Source organism: Protomyctophum parallelum, assembly GCF_964188405.1.
Source record: "Protomyctophum parallelum genome assembly, chromosome: 14".
In the NCBI taxonomy this organism is placed as follows: Eukaryota; Metazoa; Chordata; class Actinopteri; order Myctophiformes; family Myctophidae; genus Protomyctophum; species Protomyctophum parallelum.
This window is the reverse complement of record NC_139709.1, coordinates 16,043,196-16,071,034: the sequence shown is the minus strand read 5'-3', so window position 1 is coordinate 16,071,034 and position 27,839 is coordinate 16,043,196. Positions and strand designations below refer to the sequence as shown.

The window sequence follows — 27,839 nt, the reverse complement described above, 5'->3', positions numbered from 1 at the left end:
TCCAGAACTAAAGAGGATCATAAACAGTTTTTTGTAAAATGTATTCAATGTTTAAACTATTGGTGAACACAAGATGAGCTGATTGTGAGTAGAAGTAAGTAAGCACTCAGTAGAAGTAAGCACTCAGTAGAAGTAAGCACACAGCTTCAATAATGTTAAAAACCACAACCCAAACCAATGGACTACACATTAACATTAACATAATTCCAACGTCAGCCTATAGGCCTACTATTCCCTTATATATCAAGGATTATAGGACTCATGTCTCAGGAGGATTTGGGTAAAAAGTTGTTCATGCATTCATTAAGTAGACTTGACTAATAAAAAAAGGGTGTCTTTACAGGGATTTTTAAAGTTGATTCAGAACGCTGCTGCTCGAGTAAAGGACGTGTATATCTTTTCCAATCAAACCGGAGGTTGCCTATGATGTGGATAAGCGTCTTTAGGACCTTTTTAATTATATCAAACGGGATCGAGCATCTCGTTTGGTATATAAACGCTTCTAGAGTCTTTAGATGTGACAGCGCGAGGTAGTAATGGAAGTTTATGCCTCCCGTGACTACATAAAAAGGTTCCACAGAGCAGAACCTTACAATTGTTAGATTCAATCACATGTCAACTCTCCGTGAATCAAAGGAGGGACCACTAGTCCTCGTCCCTTTGTACACAGCATATTTATTTCATGCTAGTTTCAAATAAAATATCATCAACGACATGGCTATGCGCTACGTTGGTGCTAATGTGGATTGTGGACCAATTTCTATGGGTTACGAGTAAATACCCCTGTATTTTTCCAACATTTACTGCCAAACAATTCACAAGTTAAAAACAAATTCAAACTACTAAATATATATACTTCTAATAAATAGTGAAAATAGCATATACAAACTCAAATCGTCTATTATCATCACTAGTTTGGGTCCTGGGGAGACATCACATTTCTCTTTTGCGACTTGAGCTAAAATCTTTGGGAACTACAGGACTACAGGCATAAAAGACCTCTGGGGGACCCTGGTCAAAAGTGGTTAAAGATTATGTTTTTACGGCAATTACTATTGATTAATTCGGAGACGACAGGTCACAAGAAGAGAGACAGGGTTAGACAAGGGCAAAAAGGAGGGGATGATGACGTGTGACGCAAGTCTCCGGAACAGGGAATCAAACCGGGGGTGGCTGCGGTTGTCTGGCTCATTTTACACGGGGTGAGGGCCCTCACTCCGTGTACAATGATCAACACATCTCAAGTTAACCTTGGATAACCCCCCCCCCCCCCGTCCTCTAAAGAGCTAAACACAGAGCAGGTGAATAAAATGGGCGTCAATAGTGTTGCTATTCTCGGTTGCCACTGCGGGGACCTGTTCCTGCATGGCCACCGATTATTGGGGGTAAACAGTCATTCTCAGATGGATTAACGGTGGTACTGTATCTATAGTGATACACCGTGCACTAGCACGCAGTGCATGTATATCATCACAAACAACTGAAATGTTCACAAAATGTTCACGCGTGCGTGCATGTGTGTGTGTCCTTGTACACATATTTGGCACATGACAGCAGAGGGCTGTTTGTCTCTAATAAGCTGGTTTTGACGTGACGTTAATTCCCTTTCAGTCCGTTCTAAAAAAAAACATTGCAGAAAGGTGTGAACATCGCATCACACCACAGTTCCATTCTGCAAGTGACAACTGTCGTACTAAGGCATAACAATTGGGCCATTCGTATGGCATTCACCAAAAAACAAACAAAGACAAAACACGAGCCTGTGAAATGTTTGGCGCAGACACAGACTGGCATGGAGCAGGCATGGAGCAGCCCCATATGCCAACTGGCACCGACCCAAAGACTAGTGACTACATAAAAAGGTTGAGGGAATGGAACGATTCCACAGAGAGCAGAACCTTACAATTGTTAGATTCAATCACATGTCAACTCTCCGTGAATCTAGTCCTCGTCCCTTTGTACACAGCATATTAATTTCATGCTAGTTTCAAATAAAATATCATCAACGACTTGGCTATGCGCTACGTTGGTGCTAACGTCACTGATTATGGGATTCTATCTGAACAGGTTCCCAAACAGAAAAAAAGCTGGCAGATAATAACAAAAATAAAAGTGAAAGGCCTCAGGCTGTGCACCTGTCTGCCTGCTACAGTAAGACTGCTAATACTGCAGTGTCATTTGTCAGCCTGTCAAATGCACAGGGTGCATCGTGTGTGTGTGTGTGTGTGTGTGTGTGTGTGTGTGTGTGTGCGCGCGTCCGCAAATGTATGCACGCCGTGCATGATGCATGATGCATTAAGTGCCTGCTGGTGGCTGCCCCTTGAAGAAGGAAATAGTGCTGATCAGCAGGATCCCACAGTGCAGAAAGAAGGGTGGGAGAAAAACAGCGAGAGGAGAGAGAGGGAGAGAAAGAGAGAGAGAGAGATAGAGAGACACAAAGATAATTCCTCTCAGTTCTACACCTTCAGGAGAAGGTGAATGAATCATGAATGAATGAATGATGGACCTTTCCAGTATAGGGACAGGCTAGACTCCTCTCTGTCTGACATAATTTATCAAACAGCAGGTCACTACGATGGCCACTACAATATTTTGTAGTGGGCTTTTCAGGCTGTGAGTGTGACCCCACAAAACAATCATATTATTTGAACTTGGGATAATTAAATAAATAGCAGATCTACAAGTGTTGTAGATCGGCTATTTTCACAATTGTTACCTCTTTCTTATATTATTTGACAATTTGGCCAATGTTTGACGAGTTTTTATAGTATAGTTTGTTTATTACTTTTGTTGCAGTAATGGTCCCTTTCTTTGCTTTTTTTAGGTATTTAAAGGGTCTTCATTGTCACCAAAATCCTACAGGTTGAGAAACAATGGTGTGTGTGTGTGTGTGTGTGTGTGTGTGTGTGTGTGTGTGTGTGTGTGTGTGTGTGTGTGTGTGTGTGTGTGTGTGTGTGTGTGTGTGTGAGTGTGTGTGTGTGTGTGTGTGTGTGTGCGAGTGCATGCGTGTGTGTGTGTGTGTGTGTGTGTGAGCGTGCACCACTGTGCATGACTAATATGTTCATCACAAAGGCCTGATGTTTTCTTTTGCAAGTAAAAACATCCTGGCATGTGGAGTAGACTATATTAATTGCACACTGTAAATTATTTTATTCATTATGGTAACAAATAAATTATTTGCCAACATAATGTTTTTATCTAACCTCCTTGTAGAGTACCAGATGGATGCCAACATAATGTTTGTATCTAACCTCCTTGTAGAGTACCAGATGGATGCAAACACAATAACCTTTAAAAGTATCTTCTCCCAACAGACAATTTTACAGACAGATGTATACGAATTGTCCAGATGCTTTGGATGCAGCATCCAAAGCAGATGGTCCAAACAGGCCTGTTTCTAAAGTCTAAACGGTATCTGACCCCGGTCAGGTAAGTATGTACACAGTCATGTAGTATAGTGAACTTACAACATGTACAGCAAGTAATGACCAGACGACTGTGACGAATGGCTGGACACTGGGAAATCGAAAAGTCAGGACTGGAAATGGTGTTTGAAGCTGGTTAGTCAACTGGGCCTGTTCTTTTTAAACAAGGCAGGGAAGTAGGTTACTCTCTCCCCACTGACAGGGAGGGAGACAGCAGAGAGAGCACTGGAGGGATTCCATCCAGGCAGGGGAAAGATGTGCTACACAGATCAGGAAGCAGACTGAACCCTATGACATCAAATATTACACATGGATAGAGAATTGAACATCACAATGTTGGACAAAAATTAATCTAATTCACTTATTACATAACCATGCTCTTGGGAGTATGGGACTCTGCCCTTGCCAATCAATAGTCCTTTTCTACCATTTTCCGAGAGGCGCGCCCTGGATTTGTCTATTTTCTATAGCGTCGTTTTCACAAAAGGAGTCTTCGCTCTTTAAAAGCCAACCATGGCATCCTTGATAAATGGCCAGCTATACAGTGGCCTGGTTTAGTCTGCTTGATGATCTATACTAGAGATGACAGAACCAGCAACCCCGTCCTTGGTCCTGAAGGAAAGAGCACACTGCTGCTGGTCTGACAGGCAGAAGGGTCATGGCTGCTGTCCCAGGCTGCTATTAGCCATGCAGGGAAAGTGTTGAGTGATAGACTGCTGTAAATGGGCAGTGGTGGAAAAAGTACTATTACTATTATTATTTTAGTGAAAGTATCAATACAATATATAAATACTCCGTAAAAGTAAAAGTCTGGATTTCAAAATGTACTTTAGTCAAAAATAGAAGAGGGACCACCGCTCATCTGCTGGAAAAAACTTTAGGGAGGTGCTGGAGCCACAAAAGGAATATGAGGGAAAATAAAGGGGAGCTCCGCACACTCAATCTGCGCACAATCGGTTTATTTTTTTCCAAGCTTTCGGTCTACTGACCTTCTTAAACCGATTGTGCGCAGATTGAGTGTGCGGAGCTCCCCTTTAAAATGTACTTTAGTGAAAGTACAAAAGTATTGGCATAAAAGTGTACTTAAAGTACCAAAAGTGCTCATTATGCAGAATGTCCCATTCAAGTCATCAAATGCATAAAAAACCTTTTGAAAATAGCAGATCTACAAGCTCACAATGTGTCGCATCGTGACACATTGTGAGCTTAGATTGGCTATTTTCAAATGGCGGAAATGTATATTATCAACATCTTAATACTGTCCAATACTTAGATAGGGAGGGGGGTGAAATTATGACAGGCAATTACTCCCGTCAAAATACACTTTGTGTTTGAAATAGACACTTGTGCTTTCTAAGGTGTGATTGCGACTGTGGCTCAGGAGGTAGAGCAGGTCGTCCAATGATCCATGGGTCGGCGGTTCGAATCCCGGCTCCTCCTGTCTACATGTCGAAGTGTCCTTGGGCAAGACTCTGAACCCCAAATTGCTCCCGATGTGCTGGTTGGTACCTTGCATGGCTTCCGCCGCAATCGGTGTATGAATGGGTGAATGTAATGCACAATCTATGTAAAGCGCCTTGGATAAAGGCGCTATATAAATGCACCATTTACATTTACCATTTATTAGGGGCCCTAAATATCAATACAAAATGAATATATAGGGCTGAAGTGGTTAATGTATGTTTTGTAATAATAATCAAAATCTACAGAGAAACTAGTAATTAGTAAAGTAGTTTTCAAAAGAATTTAGTGGAGTAAAAGTACAATATTTGGATCCGAGTAGAAGTCAAAGTATTGGATATTGGAAATACTCAACACCTCAAAACTGTACTTAAGTACAGTACTTAAGTAAATGTACTTTCCACCACAGTTCCTTTCCAGTTTCCACTATTGTTGGCCATACAGGGACAGTGTTGAGTGATATAAACAGGATAGGATAGGAAAGGTCATGCCGGACGAACTGACCTCATATCATGGATTAAAGGGAGGGGAAAAAAGCCGTCCTTGCATTCATCTTCAGTAGACTGTAACGGTGTCTTTACAGGTCTACCCCGCCCCCCAAAATAAAAAACACAATCAATCAGACTGCTGCAGCTGATGCAGAACACTGCTGCTGCTCGAGTCCTCATTAAAGCCAATAAAGTGGATCACATAAATCCAGTTCTCAGATATTTACAGCTGCCTGTCAAATAATTGTTTCAGAAAAATATTACTGTTGGTTCATAAAGCACTGAATGGTTTAGGGCCAAAATGCATTTCTGATGTTCTACATGCATCATGAACCATCCAGACCTCTCAGGTCATCTGGCACAGGTTCAACGCAGATGAACACAATCATCTACAAGACAATACTAATCGACGCATGTCTGGTAATGTCGCCAACATGGTTTTGAATGAACTAAGTCCAAGATAACAGGACAAAACAACACTGTAGTAGGACTAGCATGACAGAATATTCTGTGAAAATAGGAAAGAAATTCACAGAAAATAGCAGATCTATTGTACAAGCTCACAATCTATTTTCTGAGGCATCTCTGAGGCTTTTGGCTACAGTCATACAGTCCAGCTCCCACCTGTGTACACTAACAGTGTGCGTGTGCACTATGAATGTGCAGCGCAGGGACGTTGCTGAAAAAGACCCAGCATGCTCAGCACAATTCTCTCCTGGATAAATAAAGGTACAGGCTACACAGTTTGTACACCTGACACCTGAGAGGCGCTTAACCTGGGTCTCTCTGTGCAATAAGATCCACTGCATGAGTCATGACAAATGCATAAAACCCTCCACTCTCTGAACATTGATCTATAAGCAGAGTGGTGATATAAATGTCCTGCCCGGTGTACAGAGAAGGCGCTGTGCCGTACCATACCGTACCGTACCGTGCCGTACATCAGGAGAGAGGGTACACCAACAACTATAAATGATTGACACCCCTGCACTACGTCAGGTGGGGTGGAGAGTGGAGACTGGACAGAGGGTACACCAACAGCTATAAATGACACCCCTGCAGCGCGGGCAACCCGGAAGGAGAGCCTATGATGTCATCAGCCTGCAAACTCCCCAGCTAAATCCTGTGAGATATTCTGGGATGGTGAGATTGGCAGGGTGGCTGTGTGTGTGTGTGTGTGTGTGTGTGTGTGTGTGTGTGCGTGTGTGTGTGTGTGTGTGTGTGGGGGGGGGGGGGGGGGACTTTTCACCACACTCCCAAGGAGGAAGATTAGATTGGACCGTCCAGCCAGACTTGGGACCCCAAGGCAAAATAATACTGAAAAATCAAAGAGCGGGCAAAGAGATTATACATCTGCCATGGTGTTCTGTGCCAGAGCAGATATAACGAGCTAAGACAAGTGAAGAATACAGATCACTGGAGCAGCTGCGAAAGCCACGACACAACCTTGTTAAAAGTGTTTATCATACGAGATATAATATCTTCCCTGGATCAAATCTCTTCTTCGGTGGAGCCGTGAGTGTAAAAACACAATAAATTAATTTGGGCCACTCCACACAATATCCAGCCCCTTTTTGTAAACAGCCTCTTCAGAATGGCTGCCGGGCATAAATTAAAGCTCTTATTAACAGCTAATTACAACCTGATTCACGATTAGCATCTCGTTTATGAACTGGAGAGCACTCATATATGTATCAGTGTGACTCATGTTGCTTTTAAAGAGGTGTCTGTGGTCCTCCTCGCTTCCTCTGTGACCACCGAAGCACATGTCAGCGGAGATAAACGTGCGTACATCTCAGATCCGTGTGATAGTAACATTATAAATCTTGATCTGTCTCGATAGACTCCACAGGGGTGGCGGCCTGGATGGCCTCTCTGTTCGTTAATGGGGACCAACAGACAATGGAGCCTTATTAGTGTATGTCAGACAGGCTTGGACGGGGTGGGTGGGTGGGATGGGGGTGTGGGGGTGGAGGAGGGGACAGTCAGTGTATAGTGGTGTCCAGCTGGCTGGTAATGAGGCCTACTTCACCCCCCCCCCCAAACCCCCAACCCCATTGCCCTCCACCTCCCCTTTCACCATCAGGGAGCAGAGGGGAGGGGCCCGCGCCCTCTGCACGCATGGGGTATTTTGTGGCCCGAGCAAATGGTGGGCGGGGGAGGCCGAATAGAACCGTCGGGAGGCATTTGAGATATATTGTGCCGTTACCAAAGCCCAGCGGGCCGGCCCACCGCCACCGAGGCTTATAAAAACATAACGAAGTGGCCTGACCCTCAGGTCAGCAGCAGTTTGTAGTGTAAAGTACACAGCTGTTAGATGGAGACTCCTGATTGGCCCAGATAATTACTTGCACAAGCAGAGCGAGCAAGTAATTAAAAGACACTAAAACATCGTCATTACGTCACCATCGAAAACCAATTACACCCTGGCATTGGGTCCTTTAATCCACATCTTTATTACGTCATAATTGAGAACTAGTTATACCAGTTATACCTGACGTCATATGCTGCTACGATACATACGCATCAAACGGGGCATACGCAAAGTAACCACAGTATACCGCTAATCAACTTACAAATTACATATACATATACATGGAGGCATTTCCTTTAATCCACCCGACACTGATCGACATATACGTCACCATCGAAAGCCACATGTTAACAATACTACTTTTTTACCTCCAAAAACTAGGTACGTAGCAAATGGCTAAACCTAATAATTCAATATTTCAGATGTTCTTTCACAGAGAAGCTGAGATTTAGAAAAGGGAGGAGAGAAAAGGGGGGTGGTACATTGCACTGAAGAGCATTGGGTCGGATTCGAACCCTGGGCATATCAAAATAGGCAAACAACATTGTGTTGTGAGTGTGACACGTTGTCAACTTGTACGTTATTTTCAGCCAAGAGATTTGCGGAAAGGAAAAGAAAGGAAGGGACCAAGTACAGACCCCATGGGAGGCCCCCGGTCAACTGAAATATACATGGTTCAGGTGGTTTAGTCTTAACCACTTTACACTTACACTTGGGGCCGCGGGCCTTGAGTTTGACACGTGGGGGTTAAGTGGTCATTGAATTAAAGGGCGTATAGGGGAGGTGGTGGTTGTTGGTGTCAGGGCTTCACTTCGTGCCGTGCTACAAGCTTGTAGATCTGCCTTTTTTTTAATAGTGAACATTTGTGCAAATATATACATTTTTAAAGTGAAAATATTTTGAGATGGGAGGCCGTGGCCAAATTTTTTTTTTTGTTTTTTTTTTTTAATATCTTTTTGTCCCACGATTTTGTAACCCATTTTTCACCCCTGTGTCAATCATCCTGTGATGTGATCCTGGGCTCTACACACCCTTAACTCATGCTTCCTTCATGCTTGAGTGTCCAAGTTGCTCCTTTACACCTGACAGGGGGGAGTTTCCCTGGTTGGACGTAGCGCGTGGAAGGAGCACGTTATTCCAACCAGTTCCTTTCCCCTCCATCAGGCGTCCCGGCTGGCCAGGGGGAGGCAGTTTAGAGACCAGGATTACTGCATATTTTTGTGAGGGTACCTACCCTAGGGGACACGGGGAGAACATGCAAACTCCACACAGGCCAAATTCATATAAATTTGGGTCTTGACATGAAAGATTTTTATATATAAACGTCTTTTTTCCCCCAGATGTACAAGGTCACGACCCGCGCCACATCATCGTGGCCTGGTCTGCTATAATGACATGCCAAAAATAGGTTGTAAGTGCAACTGTCATGTTCACTGTGAATATTATATAGACAACATCTTAACTGATAGCACCGCAGCGCTGAAGCTGCAAGGTGATTGGTTCAATTCCCCCAGGGGACACCCATGTTAAGGCTCTGCATGCATTTAGGACTCTGGCAACTGGCAAGGCACTTAGGATAAAAGTACTCACCATCTAACCTGCTACAGTAATACTTAACCCGCTGTGGAACCAGAGGGCGCACGCACGCGCACAGTCACACAGACACACGCACGTAAGCGCGCGCACACACGCACACACATACACAGACAGTACTTTACTTCAAATGGAATCACACCGTTCCATACTGTATCTCCCCACAATGCTCAAACACAGGCTTCTAAATATACGCTCCTATATGAAAAGTCACCGCTGGGATTTAAACTGCTCAGCTTTCACGTTGATCTATGGACAGAAATGGAGCAGTGAGCGTGTGATCGTGACCAGGCAGGGATGCACTCACTCCCTGGGATGTGTTTCTAAATAGCTCGCTAGCTCTGGAACCAAGCATGAATGCATCAATGCAACAGTACAGTATACACTATACAGGCTGCATGAAATGAGCAAAAAACAGAGATCCCCGCTTTGATTGCACTTGTTTTTCAAGGTTCCCTGAATGTATTAGAATAAGCTTTGTATTGTTGTTATACAGAAACACAATGACAAACACACTGACAAAACTATGACACACCAAATAAGCATCACCAGATGTCACTGTAGAGCTCATGGTCTCCTGGGTGAGACTGTGGTTCTTAGCGTCGTTTCAAAACCTTCCCTGGAGCACAACATGGGTGGGGCTCACTCACGAGGATGACTCGGATAGCTCCCACTAAGACGTCAGTCCAGAGTAAGTAGAACTTTCCAGGGACTCAAATGTTCACTCTGTTTTCCTGGAAAGTAAAACCCACCCTCAACGTCAGGGGAAAAAAACCCCAGAATGAATATATATTGTTTGGCCTGTAGGCCAGTTCTCTATTCGGCCAGTGGAGCTGTGGGGGAAGGGGGGGAAATCACCTCCGCAACGTCGGATGGATGATCATCACCATGGACAGCGCTCGTGGGTTTCAGAGATTCAAGCCCAAGACGATTCCACTTTTAATGGGATCTTATGGAATGTGCACCGCACGTCTCCTTGTGCTTGGAGTGACGAAGGCGTTGCCTAGCAACTGGGTCAATGTTAAATGTTTATTTTCAGCGAGACAGTTTCATATCGATTGGATTTTAAATGAGGGATTATTCTGCCAAAGGCAATACATGTGTTTTTGTGCCCAACACGTCCCCACATGTCCCCGCTTCTAAAGAGAGATCAGATGTGACAGCGCATGAGGTCAGTCCGCTGCCCCCCCAGGTTGGCAGAGGAAGTGTAGCTCCCAGGATTACATTAGATAATTGGCACTGGGTGAAAAAACTGGGTTGCAAAATCATGGGATAAGAATTCTAAGTGCCAGTTCCGGCACAGTGTTAAGTGAAGCTATTGAAGATCTGCTATTTTCACAAATGTGGGTCCCGGGGAGACATCAAATGACTCTTTTGGGTCACGGGCTAAAAGGTTTGGAACCACTGCCTCCGTAGAGCAGAACCACTGCCTCCGTAGAGCAGAACCACTGCCTCCGTAGAGCAGAACCACTGCCTCCGTAGAGCAGAACCACTGCCTCCGTAGAGCAGAACCACTGCCTCCGTAGAGCAGCAACTGTTTGATGTCAAGGCTGTGGTTGTGGACCTCCATCTCAAAAGTATTTAGTTCCAGGGAGGGACCCCAGAAGCCCAGATTTGAGTTAAAATGTTCTGGTATCTCCAGTTCTATGACAACATGTATGTTCTATCTCTGGGCGTCACTCTGGGCGTCAGATTGAAGTTGCAATCCGTAATTTTCTATCCCCTCCTGAGAGGTAACTGCAATGATGACCGATCTGCAATAAAGACGGCGGTACGCATGACAACACCATGGGTCTAATCGAACAGTCCTACATGACAACACCATGGGTCTAATCGAACAGTCCTACATGACAACACCATGGGTCTAATCGAACAGTCCTACATGACAACACCATGGGTCTAATCGAACAGTCCTACATGACAACACCATGGGTCTAATCGAACAGTCCTACATGACAACACCATGGGTCTAATCGAACAGTCCTACATGACAACACCATGGGTCTAAATTCACAATGGAAGAGTAGGCCACCTCCAATCACTGCAGATGTGCTAGTTATAATTGAATACATGAATATAATAAGCCCTGGACAGTAGCTTTAAACCCACTTCTGCTTTTTCCAAAGGAATTCCGCCTAGATAGTAAAAAGAAAAGGAAATCCTCTTATTTGTCTTCTTGTTTTTGTTTATCAAAACAGACAGATTGTAGAGCAGAGAGAGAGATAGCGCAGCGGAGCGGAGATGACAGGGAGAGAGAGAGAGACAGAGAGAGACAGAGAGAGACAGAGAGAAGAATAAGTAGCAGGTCTGTCACACTACTTAATCAACGTGTATATAGTTTGTCGGAAGGACACCTCATATGTCCTGACGGCGATGGTAACTAACCTAGATTTGAACTGACAGGTGCATATTCATGGACAGCTTGCTTCACTGTGTGGGGAGGTTTTCCACCCCAAATGGGACTGAAATATTCATCTCTCCTGTCATATAGGATTAATATTAGAGGAGCAGATTAAGAGCTTACACACTCTAGATGGATCTATTTGGGCAGCGGGGTTGAGGTCTTCACCTCCAACCAAAAAGCGACCAGGATTATATATTTTATACTACTGTAAACAAGAGCTCTGGGGAATTCAACAAGACATATTTCACCTGTGTGTGTGTGTGTGTACCGGTATTAATATAGGTGTGCGCGCACACAGTCGCACGCATGCACGCATGCACACACGCACACACACACACACACACACACACACACACACACACACACACACACACACACACACACACACACACACACACACACACACACACACACACACACACACACACACACACACACACACACACACACACACACACTTAAGGTGGCCTTAAACTAGCTGATTTTTTTCAATCTGATAGCACCACACACTACAGAATAACCGATTATTTTATCAGATTATTTTATACAGCACACACTACACGAGTTTAAAACTCGGGCGCACCTCGGGAGCAAATATCAAACATTCTTGATGTTGATCGGGCCGATCCGGATCGCGCTGTGAGCGGCCCCGAGCAGATCGGAGGGATTACGATTGGATCTTTTATACACTCACACTAGACGATAATTTATGCCCGAGAATCGCTCCCGATTGAGTCGGCACCCCCCGATTATCGGCTAGTGTACGGCCACCTTGAGTTAAATGCTCTCTTTTTGCACATGGAAAGCTGGTTCTTGTAAAGATCCACTTCTCCTTGCCAGGCTGCTGGTGAGCTTTATATGGATGTGTGTCACTGCGGTAGAATCTCCCTTACACACACTACTCCTCCATCTCGGCTCCCTTTCATTGGTGGAGTGGATCAGAAAATGAGACATTAACTAGGTCAATGAGATTCCTTCATATGCTATCCAACGGAACACCGCAGCAGGAGAAAGGAGCGAAGCAGAGGAGATGGGAGAAGAGGAGAGGAGATGAAGAAGAGATGGGAGAAGAGGAGAGGAGATGAAGAGGACATGGGAGGAGAGGAGATAGGAGATGGGAGGAGAAGAGAGGAGAGAACTCCTGCCTCCCAGAGACAGATAAGAGGAGACCACCTTCCACCATCACAACATTTACTCAAACATCAATCTCCCTCTCATATATATTTTCATTCCATTAGTAAAGACTTTCGCACAAATAGATTAAAAGCATAAAAGTAAGTGCGAGGTAAAACAGAGAGCAATATATATGAACGGGGAACACGGATGTGAGCATCCTAAATTAAGCATTACTGTCTGTTAGGGGGGGGGGGGTACCCATTAGGTATTCCCATTGATGCTTGCTTGTGCAGCGAAACCATGTTCAGATATATGATGATGAAATACTGAGATGTATTGTGTGTGTGTGTGTGTGTGTGTGTGTGTGTGTGTGTGTGTGTGTGTGTGTGTGTGTGTGTGTGTGTGTGTGTGTGTGTGTGTGTGCACTGTGCAGTCCCTGTGGAACTGCATGTCAACCGAAGAAGCGCCACAAAGACAGAACAGACGAGACAGTTCTAACCATCTTCTTCGCCTCGACACAAACACAAACCCGTCTTATGAAGATCACAATGATGCTGCACAGCAGTCAAGCTCAGTGGCACTTCATTAGCACATCAGCAAAGGGCATCTTTTCTTCAAACGCCAGCGCGATGGAATCCCTGTTTGCACCAACAACCAAGCAGCTCCCCCTAGATCTGCCGTTCTGCATCAATGGCGACCACGGAGAAGCAGCCGTGGCTGCAATGTGGCCCCCCCACCCACCCACCCACCCCGCGAGCCAATAACAACAGAAGGTCCTGACTGTCAACCGGCCTGCCTGAGCTGTTGAACAGAGCTGTGACCATTATTATTATCACAGCCTGAAGCCATCTGATTAAAGCCTCTTCATGAGCTCCGTGTTCTCTCCTCTGTTTCACCACCTCTCTCCTTTCTCCACACGTCTCCTCCCAGAGCACCACCGATGACACGTTGTTAGATATGACGCCGAACCCAATTCGGGACAGTCCTAGACCACAGATGTTTTTGTTTTTATGTTTGTTTCTGTGCCTTTCGCTCAGCCATGGCCCAGGCCCACCGCGGAATAAATAATAATTAATAATTAATAACACTTTTTTGACTGCCAGTCCCAGAATAGGGTTGGGATGGGGAACCTGAGGAACCAGATCCAGCGCTGAGGAACCAGATTCGGTTCCATCACATTTGGAACCGTGGATCTGGAAGTCGGTTATATCAAACTGTTAGAGCTGGTTATGTGGACTTCACGTCTGCTATACAATTACAATACCAGGTAGTTCTCAAACGTATTAATTTCAAGGACCACCATAAGTCAGAGTGTGTGCAAATGGACCGTTTTGGAACGTTTTTCTCTGAATCCTTTCTCAACCTTTGTATTGTAAGAGGGAATCGTTAAGGAACCGGACTCGTTTTAAATCCTAAAGGATCGCAACCCTATGCCCAGATACAGTCCAAAAAGTCAAATAATGACTGGTATGTCTGCCAAACCAATACTGTATATGGGTCAGGGCAGGGCTCTAGCTTGTAGCTCACTCTTTCCTCTTATTTTCCACTTCTGTCTCTCTTCCTCCCCGGTGAGGGAGTGTTGAAACATGCCAGGGCCATTTCATAAAAGGCCTTCTAGTTGGATTAATCCATGGCTCGGAGGGATCCGTGCCAATCCCCGGGCCAGAGTCTCACTGTGGAGCCTTGATAGCAGAGTTCAGACGGCCGCAGGAACAGCCCAAGGACAAGATGAGAGACACCCGCCGGTCTCCTACTCAGCTTTAAAGTCCCCAATACAGAGCACGGTATCTGGGCTGGATGGATGCCTGTTTACCACCATCGTAGAGATGTGTAAAAGTGTCCAAAATGAAAATTAGATTACTATAATTCAATATTAACTGGGAGGTTATTCTGTTATCCATCCACATAAATGTTGCCTCAATCAGGCAATGAACCTGTCCTATTCTGGGGAAAACCTTCGGTGAGAATAGCAATAGGGTATGCACGTGACATCATCACCATACCCAGAAGTTATGCGGGAATGCCTACTGAGTGGCCTTGACAGCCCATACATCACACAGAAGGCCCTATCTGATTGTATTAAATGACGTTAAACTGACTTTGCCACTCACTTTGCCACTCAATGATTTACCACTCACTTTATGTATGCGCATAAAGTCTGTTTTGTATTATGCATCATTGTTTGTGCTCAACCTATTAAATGGAATATTTCCTTATAAGACAAGTAGTCTAAAACAGTGGTTCTCAAAGTGGAACCCCAGGGGTCCTTGGTGGGTTCCAGGGGGTCCCCAGCTAAATGTGTTAATACAACTTCACAATAATTTTAACCACTTCATCCATTTGTGCATTGGATATTCAAATTCAAATTATTGTATTACATATATGACAATCAATGTTTTATAATCGACTAAATCTATTGTTTTGATTAACTGTGACGCTGCTAATTCTAACTTTCCCGCGTGGCCGCGCCTATGCCATCTGGATTGTGAAGGAATTAAACGTTTAATAAACGTTTAAGTCTGCAACATCCCAGTCACTTGTTCAAATCGTAGGGATAAATTATGCCTATTTGGGTGAAAAGCGCAGTGCAAGAAGGGAAATCAATTATCTGTGATTTTCTGTTCTAAATGTAAACGTATGGAGTTGGTACAACAAAGAGCACTTCTTTTGAGAGGAAGAGTAGAGAAACACCACATGATGCTGCCTGTCTGTATGGCACTAAAGACTGCCTGTGGTTTTCTGGGACAAAGCTCATGGGGAAAACACGGAAGAATCTCAATTCATTTCCAAGCAGCTCCTGTCTCTGTCTAGTCTGTCTCTCACTCTCTCTCTGTCTCTGTCTAGTCTGTCTCTCACTCTCTCTCTGTCTCTGTCTAGTCTGTCTCTCACTCTCTCTCTGTCTCTGTCTAGTCTGTCTCTCTCTCTCTCTGTCTCCGTCTAGTCTGTCTCTCACTCTCTCTCTGTCTCTGTCTAGTCTGTCTCTCACTCTCTCTCTGTCTCTGTCTAGTCTGTCTCGTAGCGATTTCTACCCTGTAGAAAGTAAAAACAGAGCAGTAAACATTTTACTCTGGTAAAAGTACAAAGGCATCAAAATGTACTTAGATGCCACGGTAAATGTATGAATGCACTTTTTCAAACAATTGCTGATCTACAAGCTCACAACGCATTGTGATGCGATGCATTATGACATTTTAGATCTGTCATTTACCAACAGCCAAAGTATAAAACACGATGTAATCTAAGTGGTTAATGTAGGTTTCCATATAATTATCTAAATCCGCAATGCAAGTAGGAACCAACGCCGTCAAATAGTGGAGTAAAAGAAAACGGGGTCTGAGATGTAGTGGAGTAGGAGTATACTGTAATGTACTGAGAAATGGACATATACTCAAGTAAAGTATAAGTACTCAACAGTGCTTGAGTAAATGCACTTATTAGTCACTTCCCACCACTGGTACTACACCCAGTTACCCACACATGCCGAGTCATGCTTACTGACTGTGTGGCAGTAGCCTACTACTTCCTGCCGTGGTGGCAGACGCGTCGCGTTAGCCACTGTTGCCAGTGTCCATTAGGCTAAGCTAGCTCAAGCCCCATGTACGCAGCAGTGCCCAGAATAGCTGCCTCCTCTCATCTCATTAGCAACAGAATGCATCACGGAAGAGTCGCCAAGGCAACCACACTTTGTGTGGAGTGATAAGGTTCATTATTATATCACCATGCAGTTAACATAGGGCTGCAACAGACGTATCGATCTAATCAATAACAAGAACAAAACTAAATTGATAGTTTATTTAAATCATTTAAACCTCAACTATAAACATTACGTTAATAAAATAACAGTATAACAATAATACTAGTTTACAATTGCTCCCTATTAGGGATGTCATTATAGGCTACAAGTTTCAAAAGATGTTAAAATAAATCCAAATCTTTGCATGACACTGTTGTGTGCGATGCAATATAAATTAACACTCAAGTAGTTCATCAATTCATTATCGATAGAATAATCGCTAGGATAATAATGGATAGTTATGTGGCCCTACAGTGAATTTCACTGAGAGTGTAAAAAGGTCCATTTAGTCACTGATGAAGACACAGTAGCTGTCCAGACAGTTAGTTGGGAGTTCTGTTTACACAAGAAAAGCAGGTTAAAGTTGTTTTGAAGTTTCTCATTAAACAGCCCTGTGCCTGAGAAGCAGCCTTTCCTTGGTGTGCAGCGAGCTCATCCTAGTCATGTACATTAAGTACTATGACCGATTGGGATTGATAATGAGATTGTTCTATCATGTAACCTTGTATTTTTGTTGTTGTTCTATGCAGTATATGTACCCTATAGACTCTAGCGTCGCAGTCCCACCCCCTTTCATGACGACGCCAGGCCCAGGAAATGATTCCCAATGCATTTTTCCCATAGACATTTCAAAAGGTATTTATTTAAAGGTTACGCCGCGGACAAAGCCAACTCGAGTCATGACAACTCATTACGTCTTTAAATAAATACTTTTTGAAATGTCTATGAGGAAAATGAACAGAGAATCATTTCCTGGGCCCTGGTAGGGGGCAGGACTGCGACGCTCTATTCTACCAGCTCGTTTACTGCAACGCTTGAATGTCCTCCCATAAAGTGCAATCAATCAATCAATCAATCAATCAACCAATCAACCAGCCAGCCAGCTAGTCAGCTGTCTGTCTATCTACAGGTGAAGGGTTTTAACTCTCCACAGGGCTTCTTCTGTAAATAAGAAAATGTTCTTTCAGTTTGCTTAAGACAGGTTATGTAAAGGTTGAAAGAAATCCAGTTGAACGAACAGGTTGGATCATCTTTGTATGGTCGGGGCTCCCGGGCATGAATGAATTGAATTCACTCAGGCAACGTCAGTGATTGGGCCAACGATCCCCCAGTCCATTTGAAATGGCATCTTTGACTTGTGACTTTACAGACCATTTCTTTCAGACCTTCAACTCTATATCCACCACAGAGGCTGAATGTTGCATTGTGCCAACTACGGCATCTGACTGTGGATTTCTCTCCAAAATGTCAATCGTTACCAGCATAATAATCACCAGAATCACATTTCAACATTCAGCAGCGTTGTCAATTTCACTGCAGCATTGCTGCCAACACTCACACATCAATGAACAGTGAACCTTTTTTTAATCTTCTGCTGTATTTTATGATTGAATATCTGTCTGGAGTAAGTGGATTAGATGAAGACAAAAGCTTCAAAGGTCTGAGTACATTCTGCTTCTCATGGCAAAGAGCAGCATTTTGGTTAAGATTCTCTCCATCTGTTTGGTTCTGTCTGACTGGTGGAAAGCTATCATAAATCAATGACTTCTCAAGTGTTCAAAATCATTTACTAAGACAAAAACGTTTGTTCATTTGAAGGCAAATATTTCAGTGACTACTAAACGGCACTAGATCAGATTCTAGTGCCGTTGATCAATAAAACATTGAGTCTATTCATGACTAACCTCGCTCCCAGCCTTTTCTCCTCTCACGAGGAGAGAAGCCTGGTAACCACCCGAAACTAAAAGTGTCATCTGTCCTACAGTATGTACAGTACTTCCCCCCAGAAGCTGTCTTGTTCTACCAATCACAACACGTTTTTCATCAATATATATATTGATTGTTAGTTATGGATAATTTAGTTATGACATCCTAGGCTATTTTAGCATGTCATCTTGGAACTGACTAACCATTTTTTTAATTTGCATCAAACTGTGTCAACTTGTGTCTGATTGACTGTGATTCCAACATTGTTGCAATTTGTTGCTCTTGTTTTCTGATGGGCTCCTCCTGGTATGTCAACAATATTAGATAGCAGGTTAACCATGGTTATGTTTATAGTATGACGCTGGAGAGGCCTGCTTGAAATGTCACAACAACCCTGCTTGCCCAGCAGGACACTAAGCAAGTCGAGACGCAAGTGACGGCTGACGTGATGACGCCAGACGTAACCCCATAATGTGTATATAACTCCGTATCACTCTTTAACTTTAGGGGAATGTACTGTAAGAGATAAGTCCTATTAGAATTTGGAACAAATCCATTAGGATTGGTTCCAAATTCTAATGGGATTTTTAATAGGATTTTTCAGAATTCTATAGGGTTTTTTGACTAGGGATGTAACTTCCTCAGCCGGTACATCCTGTACTTCCGCTGAGACCCTTTCAGTAGCCGTTTTTCATGACAGGATAGATAGACAGGTAGCCTATTAAAACCCTTTAAGACATGAGACCACATGACAGGATAGATAGACAGGTAGCCTATTAAAACCCTTTAAGACATGAGACCACATGACAGGATAGATAAGACAGGTAGCCTATTAAAACCCTTTAAGACATGAGACATGAGACCATATTCTTTCAGTGGTGCTCAAACCTTTTCCATGTCAAGGACGGCCAGAATTATCCGAATTTGGCAGCAGACACCCATCTCAAAATGTTTTGTTCCAGGGACCCCCAGAAGCAAAGACTTTTGTTAAAAACTTCCGCTGGGAAGGAATATATAAAAGACACATTTGCACGATAAAAAAGATCTACAAGCTCATAGCGAGTGCCACACTAGATATAGGGCGACATAGATGCGTTCCAGGTAGAGTACGAGTCAGGTCTTAATGGTGAGAGAGCAGAGAGGGATGGTGACATGCAATGGAACTTATTATAAGGAAAATAACTGGACTTTCAATGGAATGCATTGAAGTCAATGACAGCCATCTGGACCAGCTTATGGACAAACTATATTTTTGAATGATTGCAACCTTGGGTCAGATAATCGTCTCAGGAATATAAAAGACATAATCACTCAGCAGCACAGATAAGGCTTATAGCGGGGCTGTCATCACAATAATTGGCCAGTCTCACAATAACAGCCCATAGTTACTGTACTCCGTCCTCTTTAGATACAGTACAATGTGCAGATCATGGGTGGAACTTAAGTGATGTCATCATTATAAGTAACATTATGTAGCTAGCCAGTGTTTCTCAACATCGGGTCCAGGGACCACCAGGGGTTCGCACCAAATGGACCCTTTTGGGAGTCAAATTAATCGTTTGAGTTTACAGTGTAGGTTGGTGTCTTAGAGATGAAAAAAACACAATATCAAATCCATCCAACGGGGATCCTTGGAATGAGAAAGGTTGAGAGCTACTGCTTAAAGCTCTTATCCACAGACCTATAATATCTGTTCATTCCTGAACAGATATTATAGCGGCATTAACAGTGAGCAACGGTAACAGGGTGTGGTTTTCTTTTTGTAATTCTAGATTGAGGATAAAGCTCATATGAGTCTCCTTACCTCTTTGACCCTCTCCATCTCGTTGTGCAGAGCCTGCTTGGAGATCTCCACCTCGATGATCTTCTGTCTGAGCTGCTCGTTCTCGTCTTCAGCTCTGCTGCGCTTGTCTTCCACGTTCTCTAGCTCGTTGTGCAGACGCACCGACACGTCTTTGGCAACCTGGGTTCACACACACCACACACCACACACCACACACACACACACACACACACACACACACACACACACACACACACACACACACACACACACATCAGCATGTCTAAGTGCATGACACGGCATTGATACTGGAACCCTAACCTCTAAACATAACCTCTGAACACAGATTACTAACCCTATAACATGATTCTCTCTCAACTGTGAGCCTAACTCTCTTTTACCAATACAAACAAATGAAACAATACTTTATTGGACCAGAAACATTGTCCTCAAAATGAGTATTTCTCAAATTCTACTATACTTGTGGGAACAATTCGCCCTCACAAATATAGTAATACAAGCACACACCAACACACACATGCGCCCACGATGTAAATGAAATCACATAAAACATCATATAATGAGTTCACATGCAGATAGTTGATGATTAATATTATGTTCTAAATTCTAATCTGATAACGTAACTATATTAAAGGGCACTCTGTTATGACAGTTGAAATTCCCTTTGGCTGAGTCATGTTTTTTGTCTCAGAGCAGGTGTCTGTCTGTCTGTCTGTCTGTCTGTGCGTGCGTGCGTGCGTGCGTGCGTGCGTGCGTGCGTGCGTGCGTGTTTGCTGCCGGCTATGATGTCATGGGTTTGACTGTGCTGGGGAACTGTTATAATAATGAGTGACTGGCTTCATCTGGGGAGGATTGACACTGACAGTTTGACTGTTGCTAGGGAACCGTTATAGTCATAGATAAATGGTTATAGTGACTGACTAGTTGTAGTTTCAGCCAGGGGAGGATTTACAGCGTAACACACAGAGACAGTTGGAAAACACAATGAGGCACGACAGACCACACGGCACCACTGGAGAGAAGAGGGGTTGGCAGTTGGCACTGCTTGGAATAAGTTGCAGTGCACATTAGACAGCGTCTATCCCTGGATTCTGTTGTCCTCGTCCTAATGAACTGTGTGTGGCTGAGAGGTGTTCCGATACCAGTATCTGCGTGCGAGTACAGGGCTAAAAGCCAAAAAACATCCCAAGTCAGATTTTTTGCAAATCTGCACTGATCTCATTAAATGACCCCTATGAAATCCTCAGGATTGAAATCCGTCCCGAGGACTGAGAACTTGTGCCATTCCGATACAATATCATGTCATTTGTCATCAATTAGTTTGTATTTTGAATGGTGTTTTATACTTTTACTGTACTATTTACATTATTATTTGTACTGTAGCTGTCGTCTTTATTTATTCCTAGATCAGTAGTTTTCAAACTTTTTAATTTAAGGACTTTGAGAGTGTACCATTTGTACACTATAAATTCTTTATAAATTACACACTGGTATTGGATTGCGACTCGGTATCGACCGATACTGTTTGAATGTCAGGCCTTCATACAGCTTTTTTCCCCACAGCTATCCAGCTTCCCCCTGACCCCCTTCTATTCTCCCAACATCCCCACTCAGAGTGAATATGGACTGACTTGTGCTGTCTGACCTGAACACTTGAACTCTCTGCACTTTATATTTATTCACTATTCATTGCATTGTCTTGTCCTGTTTTGCACTTGTCCTAATGTTGAAACTGCACTCTGCTGTCCACCAAACCAAATTCCTAACATGTTGACATGTCAAAGGCTTCTGATTCTGATTCTTCTGATTCTGAAGCATCAATAAAAAAATTAAAAAAAAAAAAGTAGTCCACCCATTAACCATTTGATATCAGTAACTTTGTTGATCATTTATATAACGCTTTTCTCCAAAGCGCTTTACAATACACTTTACAATGCAAAAAGGCACCGACCTGCTCATCGGGAGCAATTAGGGGTTCAGTGTCTTGCTCAAGGAGACAAGGACACTTCGACACTTAGCTAGGAGGAGCAGGGAATCGAACCTGGGACCTTTGGATTCCAAGACGGCTGCTCTACCTCCTGAGCCATTGCCGCCCCAAAAAACACATTAGGTAACTGGGTTTTTGTAACAGTAATGATTGTGCTACTCCAAATATAATAGGTGACCCATTACGGACAAGCCTACACTTTAGTGCCTAAGGCTAAGGCTGTTTTATTTTGCCAGCTGAAAACACAAGGCTTTTTTGTAAAGATGAACGTTTTTCAACTCTCTGTGGCCACCAGATAAAACTGGCTCACAGAATAGATCCTCAATTCCTCATAGCCTTGTTGTGTGGCTGGTATTTTTATTGTAAATACGCAGCAATTCAAAACTATGCTGCCTAAGGAAAAAGATGTGCAAGATACGTAGATACGCGTGCTGTGCAACATACGTATGAACGCACATGCACGCACACACACGCCTAACCTTCAGGTCTTGCTCCAGGTTGCGTAGCAGCTCTCCGTCCACCTGTCCAGTCTGGGCCACGCGCAGGCTCTTCTGCTCGGCCTTGCGCAGGCGGTACTGCAGGATGCGGCAGTTCTTGTTGGAGCGGTCCAGCTCCCGTCGCAGCTCCTGCACCTGGTACACCTCCTCCTCCAAGTAGGAGTCCCTCACCTCCTCCATCTCCGCCCGCAGCTCCTCCACTTCATCCTGAATGAGTCACACCACACAAACCAAGCTGATCATCATCATGTCATTTATGTCATTTGTGGGGTCACGAACCAATGTGTATGGGTCATGACTCAAGTAGTACTAATTTTCTTTTCCTACATTTAAAGATCTGCTATTTTCAGTATTTTGGAAACGTCTAATCTCTTTTAGGTCTCAACCTGAAAAGTTTGGGAACCACTAATGTTCTTGTTAAGGTAGCCAAAAGTGAAATATGCAAGGTACCCCAGGGACAAAGACATGGAGACAAAGGAGCCAGGTTACACAAATTTAATTAACTAAAATGTTACGTAGGGGGAAGTCCCTATGTAACAGAGAGTGGGGGGAGGTGAGTGGGTTAGGAGATCCAGAGAGTTGACCGTAGATAGTTAGATACTGGGGTTTGAAGGTGGAACGAACTCCCTAAAGCAGTCAGAACTGCAGACTCACTTCCAATCTTCCACAGTAGTCTGAAGATTCGCCTCTTCAGACTCCACCTTAGCCCGTAGAACTTGCCCTAGCCCCGACGACCTTGCAGGATTATGCAACGGGTAAAATGTAATTTAGATGTGCATGTTATGTAGACAGATGCCAGGTTCATTTGTTGACCTGGCATCTATCCTAGTGTTTGTATTGTTTTGTTTCAATTGAGACTGATGATAGATTGTTACCTATGATCCTAGATGACTATTTCCATGCATTAGAGGCTGTATTACCTTGTGTATAACTTGCTTACTGTAAATCGCTCTTGGTTAAGATAGTCTGCTAAATTTGTAAATTATAAATTGCGAGGCGGGAGCCAGTCTTCAAGCGTCGGGCACCAGTTCTCAGCAGCTCATTGGCTGTGTTCCGATGGCGATGTGGAGTAGCTGGGCTGATTTAGATCGTCCACACCTGTGCAGGCAGCAGCCTGAGGGAGACGCCCCACGCCCAGCACTTGCTCGGTGATGTTGTGCAGAGGAGGGACTAAGGAATGTGTGACACAGCAGTTCTGCACAGTTAAATATTGAGTCCTAATTCAACTCTTGAGAGTTTACGATTGGACAGTCTGTGTTAAGTTAAGTTATCACTCAGGATGTGACATTGAACTGGATACCGTGGAAGGGCTCCTTTTAAATCTGAAATCTGGGACTTATTTTAACGAATAAAAGGTTTTTTGTTTAACCAATCTGTATGGTAGAGTATGTTGCTCCAATAGAACTAGTACATCTGCAGTGGTTGGAGTCTCCCTACTCTGCCATTGACACATTTAGACCCTGGGTGTTGGGTACGACACCTACTGGCTGACAAGTAGTACCGCCTGGAGCGCATAAGCCCAATATCTCTCTCTCCTGACCCAGGCTAAGGAGGATATTTGTTTTCCCCATGTGCGTGAGACTGGGGTTAGAATCCGTCGTGTTACGTGACTCAGCACATTGGGTGATTGCTTGATTGATGATACCATAATTGTCACTGTCAGTGTCGGGTGGAAACCTCACATGTCCATAACTAAGTAGCAGATCTATATGCTCAAAACGTGTGGCTCTGTGGCATGTTTTGAACTAGTTTTGATGATCTTGTGTGACGCTGTAGAATGATCTAGTAGGGTGTTCATTTACGGGGGGAAAGAATATATATATACAAAAAGTTAGATGATGGAGGTTTCTGCACTGACAGCGACAATATGCCCTCATGCTCAGTTAGTACTCCCAGGGTTTATGATGCAACATTCTTATGAAGCAATAAGCCTCTTATCTGTGACATAAATCTTTCCTCATCTCTTATCAAGACTAAAAAACAAACTGTGCAGAAGTAAGGATGAAAGACTTTCTGAGCTGTGCTATCACTGTATATGTCCAAAACCTGTTACTTTTTGGGTGACACTGTAGTATGAGGCATTATTACGAGAAAGAGAAAATATATATACACGTTGAAATATGGAGATTACAAGGTTTATGTCCGACAGCAACAATATAAAAGAAGTTCACACAAGAGTGATGGTGCGACAGTGGTTGGGTTGAAGGTTTTATCAGCAGTGTTTTGAGAGTCTACTCTCCAACCTTTTAGATATCAGTTGTTGGACTCCCTGTCCTGTGAAATGAGTTTTCTCAATAGATTTCCCTCAGGGACGAATCAGGGATATAGACAGCGCCTGCCTGGCACCTGATAAAAACACAACGAGATGCTGGAAGGCCAATGTATGAGGGAGCATCAATTACTCAGTGACCACAGATACATTCTCATGCATTTATGTATGTTTAATATCTGTTCTGGCCCGGGCAGCTAGGGTAGCGGTCCGGGCACTGACAGCGTGTTGCGGGTTCGACTCCCGATCCCGACGACCTTTGCTCCATGTCACTCCACTTCTCTTTCTTCCTGTCTACTGTGATCTAACAATAAAGGCAAAAGCAAAATATATAATAATAAAAAATAAAAATAAACTATTGACATGCTGTACAAAGGACTGCAGAACACTGTCTGACACATTGTCTACATTCATATTTTTCAATTGTGTTCTTAATGTACTTCAAATCACATATTTGCAGAATAGCGGTCACACTATATCACAGTGATACAGTCTGATCCTTGTACATATGACATACCATTACTAATGAATGACACTTTTCCACTTTTATTCTTAATTTAATGTACAATGTAATGTGCAATTGATAAAAAGCTTACACAAAATAATCTCACTCATAGTTTTATACCTGTAAAAAATAGTGTACCGCTACTTATGACGTGATAATCTAACTATAAATGCACCAAGTCTCTGTGTGTGTACGTACGGTACGTAGGTCTGTACGTCTGTAATCCACCTAACTCGAGAACCGTTCGCCCCACCAACTTTGACATACGTGTTCCACGCCCCCATAGGGAGTGCAGTGCCCGTGGTGGTTGAGTCGGTCGGACCCACGGTTGTCCAGAACTGCCCCAAAAGGCCTCTGCCCGTGCTCTGGACAGGGCCCCTGCCCAGTGTCCATATATGGAGCTGGCCTGTTCTGACATCATTCTGACGTCTGCATAGACTCCATATTTGGGCATGCAAAGACATAATATCTGGGTGGGGCATGCAGTTCCAACTTGCATTGTTCCAAGTAGGCCAGTGCCCAACGGGCACCGCTGTAGAGGCTCCAACGGGCACCGCTCTAGTAAACTTTAATTAATCAAAAACCGAATCTATCCTTATTTAGGAACGATGGACCCCACTGTCAACTGGGGGAAGCCCTGGGGGGACAACAGCTTAATGACCATTTGCAGGGCTTGACCCAATCAATGGCCAAGTTACGTGAAGAGAATGTGTGTTCATGTGTGTGCGTGTATGCATGCGTGAAGCAAACACCATGTATGCTTATTATAAGCAAATTTGGGCTTGTGTTTCTGTAAAGTTGTAACGATGTTGCTTATTGGCTGATGGGCAGGTTAGTATAGTGTTGTATTTATCCATTTATTGTCTTTTGTTTACTGATCTATGATGGTCTGTTAGTACACACATGTTCTTCTTACCATATGCTGTAACTATTTATTTGGATCACAATGGAATGAAGTCCTCTGACTTTTTGTTCAATCCTGATAATTCTGTAGTGCTCTTTTATGAATTGTATCATGAATATATCAAATAACTCAAATTAAAATCAAATTGTCAAACAGTGGTTCATGTTAAGCAAGGTCAAGAATGCGTCAAAAAAAGGGCAAATGAACTACTCAAAATGAGGTCTCCCCCCCCCCCCCCAAGATTATTTTGGAAAATATTTTGAAAATATTATATTTTCAAATAGCCAATGCATAATATATAGGTTTAAAGTCTGTCAACGCGTGGCTAGGGAGCATCACTGCATTATGCTGGAGGAGTGGAGGGTGTGTTTTAATAGTACGTTAACACCACCAGTCTGTTGTAGTAGCCTGGTACTGCTGAGACTAATTAGAGAACTAATAACAACAACTCACACATGCTGCACATTGAAATCCCTGCTGCTACTGCTGTACTCTAAAGTTAACTTTTACGTCATCAGACAAAATTACTTTTGCTGTCAGCAGCACGAATAGAAATGGTTCTGTGTGTGTGTGTGTGTGTGTGTGTGTGTGTGTGTGTGTGTGTGTGTGTGTGTGTGTGTGTGTGTGTGTACGTGGGGTATTTTAAGTCGACACACACTGGTTCTCAACTTCGGGACTGGGGACCACCAGCAGTCCAAATGGACCCTTACGGGGGTCTGTAACATTGAGAGTGTACAATGTGTTATCCCTGGAACCCCAATCTACACAGTGAAGTCAGCAGTGTTGTGATTTAAATGTGTGTTTAAAAGTTGAATCTCTATGTTCTGATAGTAATGATTGATATAGACTAGAGCGTTTGTTCAGTAACAGGGGTCTCCCCGTCACTCCAGCTCTTTAAAGAACAGAAAATACATTTTCAGGTGGGTGGCCAATTTCCAACCAGGACAGAGAACCTATTTATCAGCTTCAGCTTCTTATAGTGTTCCAATTCCAAATTTGTCTGCTCCTTTCTGTGTCGTCACTTCCAAATTCCACTCTTTTATCCTGCATCCTTCCTGTATGAGTTCTCTCTCTTCTGATTGGATAACATTGGTCTTTACTAAAGTGCTGCAGAGACTGGGAGACTCCTCAGAGTAACTGACCCATAGGTTCTGTTTGGACCCCTAGTGGTCCTCGGAGTCGGACCACTGAGAAACATTGGGTTACTTTACATGGTCTGTAAACCAGTTTAGGATTTTCCTAGAGTGTTCCAAATGGACACTTACAAGTCTGTAACTCTGAGTGTACAACTGGAACCATGTGTACACCATGTGAGTTATGGTGGTCCTTGAAATTAAAACGTTAGAGAAGCACCGGTATCAGTTGTGATGTCCACATACCAGCTCTGACAGTGTGATTAAATGGTAAATAGTGCAATTTGCGGTATATATAGCGCCTTTATCTAAGGCATTTTACATAGATTGGGCATTACATTCACCCATTCATACCGTACAAACACACCGATGGCGGAGGAAACCATGCAAGGCACCAACCTGCTCATCGGGAGCAATTAGGGGTTCGGTCAGTGTCTTG

The 27,839-nt window shown here is 43.5% G+C and overlaps 1 protein-coding gene across 2 annotated transcripts in view; it reads right to left on the bottom strand.

Annotated features, from left to right (window-relative positions):
* Window positions 1-27,839, bottom strand: part of mtcl1 (microtubule crosslinking factor 1) — an 80,644-nt gene that overhangs the window by 50,222 nt on the left and 2,583 nt on the right. For both annotated transcript variants that reach the window (XM_083782930.1, XM_083782931.1), the window contains exons 2-3: window positions 22,572-22,796; window positions 20,106-20,264 (exon numbers count right to left, since the gene is read on the bottom strand). In XM_083782930.1, the coding sequence (XP_083639056.1) occupies window positions 20,106-20,264; window positions 22,572-22,796 (384 nt within the window). The remainder of the gene's footprint in view (window positions 1-20,105; window positions 20,265-22,571; window positions 22,797-27,839) is intronic.